The sequence below is a fragment of the Oxyura jamaicensis genome, chromosome 9, assembly GCF_011077185.1.
Source record: "Oxyura jamaicensis isolate SHBP4307 breed ruddy duck chromosome 9, BPBGC_Ojam_1.0, whole genome shotgun sequence".
Lineage (NCBI taxonomy): Eukaryota > Metazoa > Chordata > Aves > Anseriformes > Anatidae > Oxyura > Oxyura jamaicensis.
In genome coordinates, this window is record NC_048901.1 from 24104782 (window position 1) to 24121466 (window position 16685).

Genomic DNA, 16685 nt, shown 5'->3' on the forward strand with positions numbered 1-16685 from the left:
TTTTATTGCTACCTTCAGATCCTCAATGTTCACTTGCAGTTACGCGCTTGCATCTTCAGAGAACGCAATGCTGTAACCCCGTGCTAGCTGGTAACGTTATGGCCTCAATGCAAAAAGCCCAGGGGAATCCATCCATGGGGCATGAAAATTATAGCTCCCCAGGAACACCAGGGTGGTTTTCCAATGAGAACTTTTCTTCAGGCTTTGATGATTAGCAGTTCACGAAAGGACATATGAGAAAGAAATGCATTCTTTAATGTTTATTGAAAAATCTTCTTTTCAATTAAATTGGATCTCAATAGGACAACCAGCATCCAGTCAGCCCGCCACGTCTGCAATGAGGGAGAACTCAGGCTTGCAGAACATAATTGACCAGCATGGAATTTTGCCAGGATACTAAGATAAACATAATTACTCTTATTACAAGTGTTAATTAATTGTTTGTGAACCCTAATAGTTGGCTGCTTGGTTTTATAGCTCGTTAGAAAGCCAACAACTCTATTAGCCACTGCTACCCAGTAGTCACGTTGGGATATTCATCCGTCATCACCGCAAGGCTGAAACTAGGCCAGGGACAATCAGGGAAAAGTGAGCTGCTGACATCGAGCTCCAAGGAAACAAACAGATAGCGATACCTAGCAGCAGTTATTAACACCTCCTGGATAAAGGTTCCTTTGTTCGTCTTTTAAGAGATCTTTGGTAGAAACATTTGCATGAAGAGCCACTGGATGGGTTAACCAGCGTTGGTTATGAATTCCTGCCCTTCCCATCCACCACCAGTGTCACGTCACCCAACTGAACGTGCAGAGCTCTGCGTGGTAATGCAACGGCCGGGGCTTGGCCGGGGCTGCACCCGCGCCTGCTGGTGGTTATTGATTAACGCGCGGCCACGCAGCGCCTGCACGGCTGGCAGACAATAACTATATTCTCACAAACCGCTGATGGGCTAAACAAGCTATTAATGACAGGCTGCTCTCCATCATTTCAAATGGACAGACTGCTGCTTGACCACAAGGACAAGCAGGTTATTGCCTTGAAATCTTATACAAAAGACACAAATAAGATCCCTCCGCTGAAGAAACCGCACTTACGGCTCCACGGTTCATTTTTAGGAGAGCTACTAATAGAAAACCGGACCTCCTCTGAGCTGCAAACAGTTAACCTTCTGCTCCAAGGTTTCTACAGTTTGTTAAAATTTGCTGATGGAAAAAGGCATTAGCAAAATATAATTCAGCAAGTAACAACCTAAGTTTTTGGAATACAAGACCAATCCTCTCATATTTAGAGCTTCACAGTTCTTTTTCTTAACTAGCATTAAAAAAATGCTTCTGAGCAGATTTAGCTCTTGGCAGTCACCAGGGCGAGCAGCTGTGCCCACCCGCACGCTCAGGCAGCCCCGTGGCACAGCCCTTCCCCTGGCAGCAGCCCCCAGGGCAGCCCCCCCCAAAGGGTGTGCTCAGAAGGAATCCTTCACCACCAGGGCTCCAAGGCCCTGGCGCAGGCTGTCCCGAGGAGCTGGGGCTGCCCCGAAGCTGCAGTGCCCAAGGTCGGGCTGGGGGGATTTGGGCAGCCTGGGCTGGGGGCAGGGGGCCCTGCACATGGGGGGTTGTGAGGTCCTGACCCAAACCACCCCGTGGTTCTTTGATCTCCATCCTTATGCACTGACACAGGAACAGCCACGTGAACCTGCGGTGAAGTTCTCCGACCTACAAAGAAACTAGTTGTTTATGAAAGCATTTGGCCTCACACTGAAAGTATTCCCAAATAACTATTTGTAAAATATTTGTCAGTTTTTTGAAAACCAGTCGTGTGTGTAGCGAGATGCTAGGTACCACAACGGCAGCTTCCTGAAGCACACATCCGAGTAGAACAGACTGCAGTCGAGTGAAAGGTGTCCATAAAACATAAATACGAGAACACACATCCCATTTTAAATAAAGGATTAAGTAGCAGATTGCCCAATCAATATGAAGACTCCTCTTTTTTCATTCACAACTTTGGAGAAATGGGAGGAAAACCAGTTCTTTCCAGGTATTTGGACATGCAGTAATTTAAAGCAGAAGAACAAGAGCAATCATGTGGCTTAATTCTTCTGAGGAATACCCCTATAATTTACTGGAGCTTGAAAGGTCTTTGTGAACTTGTCTGACATAACACTGAGATATAAAAGTTTCCAGTATAAATTCTCCCATCCGTGGGTGTTTTGGGAAACTGTTAATTTCCTTGAGCACCCGTTCCCAGGACAAATCTTCTGAGACCACAGGGAAAAGGAAAAAAAAGTCTCAAGGACCTGGAGGTTTTTGAAAGATCTTTCACAGAAACACAAAGCAGCTAATGTATTTCATGAAGATGAAATTATTCAAACATACAGTGAGTTACCATGTCAAAGAACTTCAGGTTTCACTACTCTGCAGAGCTTCTTCCCAGTACATTTTCCCCCAAATCCCAGAGAAGCTCTGAACATGAGTGAACACGATTCCTGGTCCACCATCCCCTGCCTGGGCTACTCGAAAACCATAGAGCCTCTTCCTTCCGAACCTGCTGGTTCGAGGTGACGTTATAAATCAGACCTGCAGCTTCAGCTACCGCAGCACTCCCAATTTAGAAAAAGTACCAGTCATGGTCATCTGTCAAGACTACAGCATCTTTATAATGCATTAGAAAAATTCTCGGAACCCATCAGATTACAACAGCCTGACACCAGCAGAGGAATGAAACATTTAAAGAATTTATTTAAGAGATTCAACTAGCATGCAAGCTACCTATGAAACTAGCACACAAGATTAATTTTAAGACTGCTCTTAGAACTATTCATAACATTCAGCTATTTATTCCACTTACAGATTCAAAATACTAGTTGCAATGGAACATTTAATATGCCACCATTATAAAAGGGAAACTGCTGACAACTGTGCCCGAATATACATCGTTTTCATCCTGCTGTTACTCCAAGAAGATATTGGTATACAAGCGCCTACAAATCATATTTCCCAAGTGATTCCCAAAATGGGAAGCAACAACAGAAAAGCAATTTTTTTTCCAAATGCTTGTGCAATGCACCGCAATAAGATTTTATTTTAATAGCAGCATAGAACAGTATATATTATTTAGATATTGTATGAAAAATTAAACACGAATTTCAGCACTTCTCCTGAGGTATTGAAATATACGTGCCATTAATAGTGAATATTTTGATTTAATGGGATTTAATAATCTGTTTAGATGAACTACTTAGTGTTCAGATGATTGCTGATACTAACAGTCTAAGCTCCACGAGCTTCAGACTTGTGACAATATTGTGTTGTTTTTTTCCAGTTTTGATCAACTGATTAGTTTTTAATGCTAAGTATGTCTTGCCATCACTTGCGGTTTGAATATGTTTACTTAAACCAAAAATATTTTGCATCTCAATTATTATTTTATACTGCAGCACTGAATGGAATTTAAGTCGATACATTATTCATAAAGCAAAGACAACAGAAAAAACAAAGCTGTGCACTTCTTTCAAAGACTTCAAATTACTAAAACATACCATATTTATGCATGCAATATTTGATTGTGTGTGTGTTTCTTTTTTTTTTTTTTTATCACAAGTTTGTTGTTTTCAGATCAGGATATGCCAAAAATCCTACACCAAACAATTTTTGTTTATAATTAAGGCAATCATCAATCCAAGGATTGTAGTCCATTTTATTTCATCTCTACATCAAAAAAAGTAATTTAAAAAAATTAAAATTCCCTTGAAATGGTAAGATAAATGAAAATGTAAGTGCCTTCACATTATAACAGTAAGCTGACCCTCTGGGAAATGGTTGACTTTCTCAATTCAAGGTATTCAAAGCTCATTCAAAAGTGTTCATTTGGAATGCAGATATCAAAGATGATGCAAATGTTCAAGAGAAAATTAAAACTTACCAGATGTTCTAATCCAGCTTTGATGTTTCCAGGGTCTCTGTAACAGAAGAACAGAAGTTCTAAATAGTTGCTAAACCCTTGTCTACAACAATTTATGTTTAACTCAGAAATGTCAAAGCCATGAAATTTCTCAGGTAAAATTGTCATTTTTAATATCTTAATCGTTAAAATATTTATGAAGTATTGATTATTCAAATGCATAATTACAGAATTATTTAGAACCTTAAATTTTACCTGCCTTAAAATTGCTATAAGCTTTAGCAAAGCAAGAGGACACTCTTTTAAAAAATAATTTTAAAAAATAAAATATAATTATCCCACTACTGAATAATGAAATTATTAAAAGATGACAGTGTTCAGTGGTATTTACCAAATCCACATTCAATGGCTTTATGGTTCTGCTTTCTCACTGCTTCAATAATAAAATTTGTGAGAATAATAAAATTGGTGGGTACTTCTCAAAAATGAGAAGTATTGTGGCATTAAGATAGCTAATAAGAGAAAAAAAATGACTAAACTATCAAAAAAAAAAAAAAAAAGGAAAAGCAAAGAGAACTCAGAGTGAAACTTAAAACATCTTGCTACGTGCATGCAGCACAAGCTTGCCATCCTGGACCAACATAAACAGTTTGCCCAGTTTGACAAAGTTACCTGAAAAGTGTTAGATGTCTATTCTCTGCCACTTCAAAAATAAAAGAACAAAACCAGAAAAAAAAAAAAAGAAAAACAAATAATAAATCCCCTAAATCCCCAAGTCCCAAGCTACTAAACAAAGGAAGCTGGCTTCTGCTTTCTATCTGCTTCCAAAAATGTAACGGTATCTTTTGAGGAAGATGGGCTGTAACCATGCCAAACAAGAAGAAACTGGCCCCAGAAGTATTTCAAATAATCAGTTATTGAACTGCATAATGTAATGTAGATTTTATACTTATAATATTATTTTTTCAAGAAATTATTAACCTCTATCAAGCCACAGGATTACAAACAACAACCATACTCCTCTGAGAGGGAAAGCCATTTAAGACCGATTCTGTTCTCTTGAACACATAGTATGGGTTATGGATAATGTGAAGTTACACATAAAAGGGCTAAAGCATATTAAGTTTTATTATATACAGAGTAAGTCCATGTTCAATGGCACATTTTACAACCTTGCCGTGCTGTACTTCAGTTTTCTTATGTAAAAAGCTTTTATTTTTCAAAGCTTTCAAAAAAGTCTACACATTTTTGCTCTATTTGAATAAACCATGGGTGAACCAACAGAAAAGATGCACTTTTCTTACACCATTATTTAGTATTTTAAAACAAGAAATTATCAGTCCAGTCGGTACAATATTTAAAAAGGAACTGTCTGTCGCATCTATTTTGAGGTGCTAAATGGCCTTAAAGAAATTAATTACTTGGGAAGCATCCAGGAAGCTGATGTTTGGAGCTCCCAAGCAATGGTATAAAACCTGCCCTGCTTAGTGGTCTGTCTCCTCTGCTGTCCCTGTCATGACTTCATCAATACTGGTGCAACTCTTTCTGCCCTGTGCTGAAAGCAGGCTTAATTCAATTATAGGTCTCAAAACTGATAAAAATGGTCCTGAAGTGGAAAATGCGAAGAGATTATTGGCAAATGAATAAAGATTTGTATCGAACTAACACACAAGAGTACAGCAGGTTTTTTTTAATCATTCCCTGTCTTAAGTCTTCTGGGAACAGTGAGTTTCCCTTCCCCTCATGCAGCACATCGATTTCTGAATTAGACTGCAATATTAAATAATTAATATACTTGCCATGATTGATGTTTTGCATTAGTTGAATATTAGGTTATCAATCAAAATCCACTTGGTTTAATGTAATAATATTGAAAAAGTGTCACTGGCTGTTCATCCAATTTGTAGTTGAGGCAGCACAGATAGTAATATTGGTGTAACACAAGGCTCTAACGCAGGAAATGCAGTGGTTGAACATACATAAGGCAAACATTATCAAACTAACCAGGACAAGGTTGAGGTTGTCCTAAATAAACCTTGTGGCACCTGTCACTTTCAATGAAAACCTCTTTCCAGCCAGAGGCTGCCATGCATCAATCAGCAAGGACGCCTAGCGAAGCCACGGCATCATTTTATTTCTAGTTAAAAATAATTATCCAAATAAGATTCCTGTTAATACTATATTTCAAATACTGTGTTACGCAGAATCGCAAGTGTCGATACAGCTCAGTCACTGTGTTTCAAAGCATAAACAAACCTTCAGTTTTTACTGAATGCTTCAATCATTAATGCCATAAAACACTACAAATAGAAGGTAGTTACAGCTTTATGCACATCCAGTATTACAGTACTCTTAGAAAGAAAGGCTGAAAGAAAGTTATGTTAATTTAGTTACCTTTATCAGGTGATGTTTTACTAAACTAAAGCAAAAGCTGGCTTAATTTTGGCCTTTTTTTTTTTTTTTTTTTTTCCAATCACAGAAGCTGTGGTATCGTGTTTCCTCAGTATAGTCAAGAATTTGTGATGTAAATTACTAGTTCACATCCACTTATTGTAGAATCATACATTTTAAAACAGTAAGCATAATATTCAGGTTAATCCAAATGTGAAGTTTTGGTAACACCAGTGGAAAAAATTGCAACTGCACTAAATCGAATCATCGCCAGGAGGGACCTGCAACAAGCTAGAAATTCGATTAAGCAAGTGTAGGCAGCTTTTGGATTACTTAAAACTGTAATGGAGGTGACTAACTGGGATAGCGTTAACTTATTATAAACTGAAACAGAAATATTCACTTGTGCTTGCTATTCAGATTAGGAGCAAACTAGAAGGATCCTGCAATTTTTAAAAATATTTATTTAACATGGAAACAAACCAGTTCATATTCTTCGGTTCTCCTCAAATTGTTACCAACTCATTCTCAAGATTTCCCTTGTATTTGTAGTTAGCGATTTCCTTTGCCATTGTTTCTTGGTAGGAACCCATACGTCACAGGATAATTCTGTGGATTACCTAGATCTGGGGATATTTTGGAGTCATTCCTAGTCACAGGACAGCTCCAGCAGAAGGGCCTCGGGAGGCCTGCAGTCCTTCCACCTGCTCACAGCAGGGTCAAGTCTGAGGCCCATTTTACTGACTCCATGGCCCCGCTGGGAGGGCCTCTCCTTTTATCTGGTTCAAACGTCTCTTTTTTCATCTGTGCTGGTTCTCCTTCCTCCCACCAGACATGACTTGACAGAGCCTGGCTCCGTCTCCTCAGCCCAGGTGGCGGCTGCCAGGCGCCCTCACAGCCGTCTCTTCTCCAAGTGCCTGGCCCGCGGCCTCCGGTCGCCTCACAGGGCAAATGCTCCGGCCTCTCACCATCTTGGTGGCCTCTACACCACTCTAAGCAGTCCTAACATCTGATTTTGCTCTTCAGGAGCCAAATGAATAAATAAATCACCTCATCATTAGCAAGGCCTTTGGCAGAATCCCCTCCAGTTCCACAATGTTAACTACAAACTGCAAAGAACAAGGTCAGGTGCAGCAGTTCAGGTCGTGCTACACCACACTCTTTCATAAATGCCTTTTAATCCTTCTCTTCATGAATGCCAAAGTGCTAGTGTTGTTGATCAGGCAACACTGTCCTAAATTGTAAAAAAAAATCATGATGGAGCCCCCTTCTAAAAATCCATGGGATCACTCAACAAGCACATAATGCTTTCAATAATCTGTCAAGTACTATTTTAAATAAACCCCTTTTTTCTTCCAATATTTCTCTTCAATGAAGAACTTTACAGTCTTCTTGAAATAACCTTGTGTTTTGCCATTCTCTGTAGTCATGCTAACATGCTTCTACGGCTTCCTCTCATTTAATGGTCTTCCCTACAGATCTTCCTCCGAGCGGCACACGCATCTGCTACTTTTCTTTTGCATGTTATCAATCCCAACTTGCATTCTTCATAAACAGCCTCAAAACAAACAGCTGAAGTCTTCAGATGTCTTTATGAACATCAGACATGCATACAAGAATAGTGTCTCTTACTAGTCTCGACTACCTACTCCACTGTAACCTGCACCTACCTTTACTCTTCGCCTCATTCATTACCATCATCATGTCTTCTCCTATCAACGAACTGTCAATTTCCAACTAATCTTGGAAGTCTAATGAACACTTAGCACCCTGTAAAACAGATTCAGCTACAGAATTTATTACACTAGCCCTGATTACTAAGTCAATATAGCATCATTGTTAATACTACAAGTTCTGACTAAATTCCAGCATTTGCATAAAAAAACAAAGGAACAGAACACACCAAGCCAGCAAACAACAACAGCAGCTGGTAACAACTTCCTTCTCTCTCAGAATGTGGAAATCCCCCATCCAAAACTCCACTAACCTGTGACAAGACTGTTTCTTTCAGTGGCTGAAATTTTTTCAAAGCCTTTTTTCAAAGGCTTTCAATGGAAATCTCATGATTTCCCAGACCAGAGCTGAGCACTGCATATTCCTGGCAAGAAGAAAATTAGTTTTCCATGTGATTACACTCTGTTTACTTCTACCCTGGGATATCCCAAGACAGGGGGCTGCTCCCTCACTCCTGCTTATTTTATGTTCAATCTTTGATGGATTTAATTTCCTCAGCCTTAAAGGCCTGTATGATCAGATTGAAGGTATTCCAAGTATCAAACATTAGAGCAGGAGGAATATTAGGAATAAGGCACTGTGTGCACACACACACACACACTCAATTGGTTGGTGGCCTGAAAGGTGCACTTGTGGCCTTCTCGAGTGATGCATTTACACAAAGTTTTAAACCAGGTAATGTTCTGGAATAGCTTCACAGACTTTGTCAAGCTCACAAAACATGCCAGACATCAAGAGCGAAACAGTTATAGCCAAATCATGCCTTTGTCCAATTCCAGAAAAATCAAAGTCTGGAACAGGGAGAAAAACAAACAAAACATAACACAAAACCACCTACTATCAGAAATAACCAGAACAAGTACACGTGATTATCACATTTGGATGCTGACTGTCCAGAAGGTACTACGTACTTGTTGCAGAGTCCTGAACGCAGTTTTTAGAAATTGATACCCCCATCATATTCCACTAAATTTTATAGGTTTTTTGTTGCGTTTGATGTAAAATTATAGGCTGATGTTTCCAAATCTGACTACAGACCATAAATACTTATTTCAGTAGGCTTTGAAAGACACAACAAAGGTTATTTAAAAACTAAGCCATATGCCCGTCCTCTCCTTCGATACCATTTTTAAGAGTACAGTGCTGATCCTCCCCAGTGAACAGGTGAATCCAGACCTACAGACTGTCAGTGAGAAGCTGGCCCAACACCACACCAGCGGTCTGGCAGAACTGCCTGTAAAGGCTACGTAACGGGTAGAAACAGAACTCCAGCAAATACTTTACTCTTCAACACTACTAGTTAACTTTTTCTGGGTTATAAAAGAAATCCTGAAAAGTAGGGTTTGTATTTTTGTAGCCATAAGTGGAAATTATGTCAAAGGGAAATTACAAAAGACAAGAAGGGAAAACCATACAGGAAAGCCATTTCCTCCTGCCTCTCTTACATAAAGATGAAGAAACAAAAAACCCTGACTTTTTGAAAGTAACCAAATGGCATATCCAAACAATACTTGCAGTTAAACCCATGAACTAAAAAAAAATAAAATGAAGTTAAATAGATAATCCATTTATGCACTCAAAGTGCTTGAAAATAGAGGGAAAAAAAAAAAGATACAGCACGAAACAAAGTCCTGTTGGCACATCTGAGATACAAAACCTTTATGACCACTTCAGAAGCACAGTAATGAAAAACAAAATCCTTGCAATCTAGTACATATATAAGTTAAAAAAATCTCTATACTACATTCACCTCAAAGAGAATTCCTTGACAGCTGTAAGGGATTTAAGAACTGTGGCTCCTTGAGTCTAAAAACCCTGTTTTGTCCCATTATTGGAAGATCTAAACAAACAAAACCAAAATAGTGAAAATGATTTAGCAGTGCAATGCCAACATCAGAGAAGGTACAGGTGAGAGGAAAGACAGGGCAATAATCTGGCTGTTATTCTGACAGTACCAAACATTCAGAAAAGCAGCATAATACATTACTTGAGAATTTTCTTTTGCATGTAAGAGTTCAACAGGATGAGACATAGCTACACTATTAACTTGATGCTACTCTTCGTAGTCTTTTGTGCACAGTAAGCTCCCATCAAAAAGAGAGCGAAGGGCTTCCAAAGCATTCCCTGACTGCTGGAAAAAGACATCCATGATATTTTTGAAGAAGCATGAATGTTGTTTTGCTCTTACTTAATATCACATCCAATGGTCTGGAATGATCCTGAAGTGTAAGGGCTTCAAAAGCTGATGTTATTGTGCTCAGTGGCTCCCCCACTCCAGTCAACCAAAGAATTTATTTCACTCAGGAAAAACGGTAAGAAGTTTGGCCAATTACTAATAAATTTAAATCTAATAAAGATTCAAGAAGATCATATGAAGGTCACTTATCAAAAGCAGGAAGAAAAGCAGGAGTCACCCCCACACACCAACACATACAGAATAACTTGGAACTGCTGAAGAACTCAGATGAATATAATGCAAGCTAAATTGAATCATGCTAAAACCAGGGACTTTAAATAGGACACAAGGTGAAACAATTTCCATAATATGTTATCCTAGAGAAAAGAAAAATCAGTACCCAAGAGACCTTATCAAATATTCAAGAGGGAAAAATATATATAACCCTGTCTCACAGAGTAAAATTCAAGATTTTATGCAATTGAAATAAACACTGAAACTAAACAGAGGAAGAAAAAACAAAATATAGTGTTGATAGCATCAATATTTTCAAATAGAACCTACAAAAAAACCACAACTTTTTCTCCGTAAGTATTTCACAGATAAATGAGAGCCAAAATGACTACCCAAAAAAGCTCCCGGTTTGGTTTCAGTAAGACTTCAGATCAGATATAAAAATCTTATAAACTATCAAAGCAGATTTCTTGGGTGCCAGTTCAAGCAATTCCTCAGATAAACCTGGAAATTCAGAGGACCTCATAATTTGCAAGTCCTTGGAGTTTTTATACATGTATGTGGGAGAGATTGTTTTGGTTTGGATGCTGTTGGTCTTTTTTCCCCCCCTCTCTATTCAGTGCACAAGGTTCCCTTCCCAAAGAGTAAAACCTTGTTAATCAAAGTTTGAATTCCCAGCAAACACAAGCAATTAAGCATCAGACTTTGGAGCATCGCTGCCTCTGTTCACCAAATTATTTGGTAGTTTTAAATAAATGAGACATCTTTGGCCTGCTTTACCTTTTCTGTAATATTATTTAGTAGATATTCAATTAAAACACATCCTGTAGGTGAAAGTGTATGAAAACATTTCACCAATGGACGTTAGTGGTAGTAGGAACTGTTGCTAATTAGTCTCAAAGTACAAAACAGATTACAAAAGTAGCAAAAGCACAGCACTGTAAATGCACAGAACACTGCACTGAATATTAAACAAAGCAGAGCAAGTTTTAATGCTGGTAAGCATAACTATAGTAAAAACTCTCTGGACTAGTAAAGAGCGTTACAGGTTAATGAGGAACATATAAAGAGTGCACAGTAATTATCATACCGAACACCTTACCATCTGTGTTTGGATGACTGCAGAATATAAACACAGTTTATCAGCATTAAGTCTGTAACTAATTACACATGCATTTCTATTAGCATGCTTTTAGGATAAAGATTTTAACTGTTAGATTTCCTTCAACTGCACTCAGCTCTCACTGTTGAAGAACGTTAAATTTAAGTATAAATCAGTGAGAAAATTTAAACATTCTAAACACTAAAACAATTTGAGCACAATCAATTTTCTGAAAGCTTCTAAATCCTCATTCACCCAATTACTACTGTACTTAACCTAATGAAATTTTATTCTGCAGGAACAATGCTATTCTTAAACAAATTTTTGAAAAATATAAGATTAAAAACTTCTACACAAAGAATAAACTCCTAGAGAAAAGATGCAAATAAAATTACTATCATAATCTTTTGTTTTTTATTTGCAAGTATAAAACTGAAGAGAAACAAAAGCATGGAACATAGCATCTGTCATATCAGAATATAAAAAGATGATCCTGGCACAAAATGAAAAAGCTCTAATTCATTTGCAAATCAAGCCTGCCAGTTCTATTTCAAGCTGGCGGTAACTGTCAAGAGTTAACAAGATAATCACTTTCAATCCTGCCTTCAATGGTACATTACACTGTTATTCCATTCAATAAGGCCGTTCTTTGGGGCACTAGATGAATGGTTTTCATTTCTAACTCACACAAAAAGTTGCAAAAAAAATCCATGGGGCTTAAGAAAGAAATCCCTTTATGGGCATTTATCTGCCGGCACTTGCTTTTAGGCAAAATGAGATATTTGGATACATTGGTGTCCATTCACTTCCTCTATTCCTTCAGGCCCTCAGTCTGCTGATAGAAAAAAAAAAAAAGAAAAGAAAAAGAAAGAAAAAGCACCACACAAGGAAACCTCAAGCCTGTTTCATTTTTTATACTAACTCTGTGCATTAAACAAGTTCTGTAATATCTTTTGTAAATGCTACAAGTCCGCACAGCTCACTACGCCACACTGAAGTCACGTCGTATTTGAACAGATCCATCGTTGTTTAACTTCATTATAAACTGCACAAAATGTAGTGAATGCTCATGAAAATTGTGCTTAAGGAAACAATAAGCAGGTTTTTCATTAAATGTTTAATAAAAATAAAGTTAACAATTAAGGGCACTCTTCCTATGAAACAGGCTAAGATGGAATTTTGTCCATATCATTACTTACACTTTGGTTTTGAAGATTCTGTTTTATGCATTCATCCCAAATGGACAAAGCTGTTTAGGTTAAAAAAAGCTATACTAAGTATTTAAAACTTACTTGGTGGCCAACAGCTTTCTCCTAATCCCTGTGGAGAAAAAACAAACAGAACAGAAAAACCTTCCTGCTTTTTCTCACTGCTCAAAACCCACACTGTAAGATACTACCTGCACGTTGAGGTTGTTTTGTACAGATATGCAATGTTATTACTGAAAGTTTTAAAGTGACTATCTTCTATTCTTCTGTACTAACTTCAGAAACAAATCAATAAATCTCACTAAATCTTTTTTTTTTTTTTTAAATTAATGCCTATCACTCTCAGTTCACGGAAAACAAACAAAAAAACACACTAATATTTGTATTTAATATTTTCACTGAATTAAGCTTGTCCAGCTTTGGGTCTCTTACCCACAGTCAATGCCAACAAGGTCACAAACGACACCCATCTGTAAGTACAATTTACTTATTTTTTTTACTAACCAAAACTATTTTTCCTGAGGCTGAGGGACCCATCTCACAGTCACTTTCTATGCTGTGTGCACACCTTTAGGAACCTTTTTGGATTGTCTTCATACACCATCACTACAAGTCAGACAACTTTTTCCTTACACTCCTAGTGCAGATACTTCGTTGTAGGAAATGTTTCTGTTCTGGGAAATCTGAACACCTCAAGTTAATGGTGGAGGCACAGGCTTTGGCTTTGCTCTTTGCATCTCAGAAATTTCTTCGGAGCTTCTGAACAGAGGGATGTTCTTATAGTTAAGAAATACTGCAACAAACCCAAAACTTCGTGCCTGGATTTATGTAGCACAAGAACACGGGCTTTTTCATGGCCATACGGCCCCTACTCCCTGCAAAGAAAGAACGTCAAATAAGGATAAATTAAAAGTTCACAAACTTCAGAAGGATCTTGAAAGAGCACGAGACATTGCTCTTTCTTAGAATACGACCTGAACACATGTGAACAACAGATGGATTTTAAACTGCAGGTCGTCCGCCCACTAACTTTATGCAAGGCTAATTCATTCCCCGAAAAACAAGAGCCTGCCACAGAATTCTGTGATCTGCTCTTCTCTGTTTTCCTTCCCCTCTAACCTGCAGTGGTTTGACCCCATTACTGTTCAAAAACAGACAGATTTAAAAAAGACAGCCAGCATTCAGAGGAAAAGTTGTGTGGCACAGTATTTTCTCAGTAACGGTAGGTATTTGTCTCAAGGCTTCCAAACTGATAGATTTCCATGGATTAGATGAAAGACAAGGATGAGCCAACAGTCCTCGGCCTCATGCACTGGAAGCCGAAAGACTAAGACAAGGTAGGTTTCCACATTTCCGTTATCACGGGGGACGCACGCAGCACTTTGCAGCCACGGTCAGCTCGCTGCGACCCACAAAGTGCCACTTTGCTGCAATTCTACGGCTCGTGACGGCACTCGGTCCAATTTTAGCTCACTAAAACCTCATGCTTTTTTAGGCATCGCTGTTGGGAGGTATAAAAATCCAATTTGTAAATGCTTTCTCACTATTTCTTTTTGTGTCCCTGCAGTTTGATTTTGTCCTTTTCATTTGGCCTGAATTTATGTCCCCCATGAGCACAGGGCCATATTCTGAACGTATTCTATGTAAAGTTGGTCTCACCGTCAGGTGGGCACAGGTTCTCACTCCTATACGAGGCCAAGACTTCCTTATCTTAAGAAAAGCAGAACTACCTGATCCCAGATATTTGGTTTCCGTCACCCCAACTAGTTCAGCTAACACGGCCTGTACCATTTCTGGTCACAAGAGGCCTGACTTTCAAACGGTATTTCACAATTTGGTTCTGTTACGCTTTAACGTAGCCCTAAAGAAAGCCTCTGGAAGTCTCTTGCTGGCCTAAGACGGGCACCCCAAGCAGCCTGAGCAGGCGCTGAGTTGTAGGAGAAAAGCCAGATGATGCTGAATTGTCTTGCAAGGCAAATTTTCAAAAGTTGTAAGGTAGAGCATGAACTGTGCAAGGTCAATAGGAAATTGATTCCTTGGCCACAGATAAAAGGAAACAGATCATACTTCATCAAAATTGAAAAAAATAAAAACTGATCGCAAATCTCACGCATCTTAAAACATAATGGAAAGGTAATAATAATAAAAACAACCAAACAACCCAAAACTCCAGTTAATTGAAGCTCATGAAGAAGAATACTTGCACGAAGAGCAGCTCGACAGAGATCGCTAAATCTGCCCCATTTACAGAAATTCCTCCCTTGACACTTCCATTTTTACACTATTCAGTCCAAAACTGTGCTGACTGCATGTATGCTAACCAGTCACCAGTGATGGTAAAAGCACTTTAAAATCCATGTAACAGCAAGGACAAGCACTTGAAGGATATTTTGATGATAATATTTCAGTATTCGAGAATAAAGTGCCTCAGAGTTGTCAAGAAACCTGCCAGTCAGCACCAGTCACAGTGGATTTGTACCTGATGCAGCTACTTCAAGCCTGCCGAGGACAGGCTAATTTCCTTCAATTAACTGCCAAGGCTAATAGTCCTCCTGATTCCAAGAGCAATTAACTCTCTGATAATTCAACAGCAGAACGAGACCACTAACACTAATAGGCCTCTATTTTGCTATTTGTTATTTCTTTCTCCAGCATTTCTAATGGTCTTTGACTATATAATTTACAAGTCTGTTATTATTTGAGAATATTAATCAATGCTGAAATTGCTTTTGGTCTTGTGCTTATTACATGTCTACTTCCTAAAGAAAAACTAACGGATGTGTTCGGGACATTGCTGTGCCTGGGCTGAAAGCACTGATGCTGTCAAGAGTTTGGTGCCCAAAATATTACTGTGAGTGAAGTACGTAGGAAAGGTTATTTGCTCTGCAAGTTCTAGTGAATCATAATTTGCATTTTTTGTAGAAAATTTCACATCTCAAAAAAAAAAACCCCACACATCAGGTTATGTTATCTAAACACCTCATGGTGGTTGGGTTGGCCTCAACCCTCCTTAGGGCACCACACTCCAAGTGTTCCCTATTTTATCACAACACAAGGGTCTTACTATTTTACCCTCCAAAGTGACTGGTTTCATCAACATGCTTTTAGCCTTTTACTAGCATCAAAGAACAGAACACTGTCTACCTCATTCAGCATGTGCCACGTGCAGCACTTCACAGAGAAGGTCCTCAGTGCAAGCAGCACCTCTGGCCTCTCAGGATGGAGCAAGCCGCCGCGATGTGGCCAGCCAAGGTGTGGACCAGGAATCTTGCTGGGCATTTTGTATTTTGGCATTTCTTCAATGAAATTAAAATAATTAGTATTGCAAGCTACTGATTTATCACTAAGTGGGCCAAAATTAGACAGAAAAGACAAAAATATAAAACCTCTCATTCTACAGCCAAGATTTCCCTCAACATTTATTTTTCTAATACGAAGCCAAGAGATTCCTGACAAAATTAAGCACCACGAGCATGGCAGTTTCCAAGGAAACTTGGATCTTCAGCAGTTTGGAGCTTAGATATTAAACCCAGCACTTCCTACTGTTAGTTCAAATATTCTGAAAAGCAGCGCAGAGGTAAGGTCCTCTACATAAACAACTTACAAACAAATTAGCAGTCAGATCCTGCAGCAGCAGGGTTTTCAGGGGGATCACAGCCCCTACAGAAAGACCTGGCAACGTGGATGGTCTTCCTGACAAACTGAGTGAGCACTCCTGATGAAAGGCATTTATAATCTCTAAAAAAAAAACCTACAAAAATAAAATAACCTCGAGTTAACAGACCTAACAGATAGCAGCTACACATCACAACGCCGTGGTGCTGACAAAGCCTGCTTCAAGTTTTCAGCAACACCGTTCTCGTCTTCTCTGGGGAAGCGAGTTGGAGGTGGCTGTTTGTCCATAAGAGACCTTAATCCTGCAATTTTAGCTTAATAATTTTTTAGA

General features: G+C 38.7%; 1 protein-coding gene across 1 annotated transcript in view; it reads right to left on the minus strand.

The window, feature by feature from the left end:
- RSRC1 (arginine and serine rich coiled-coil 1) overlaps positions 1 to 16685 on the minus strand; it is a 137089-nt gene that overhangs the window by 68626 nt on the left and 51778 nt on the right. The window contains exon 6 of the mRNA XM_035334677.1: positions 3916 to 3952. Coding sequence (XP_035190568.1) covers positions 3916 to 3952 — 37 coding nt within the window. The remainder of the gene's footprint in view (positions 1 to 3915; positions 3953 to 16685) is intronic.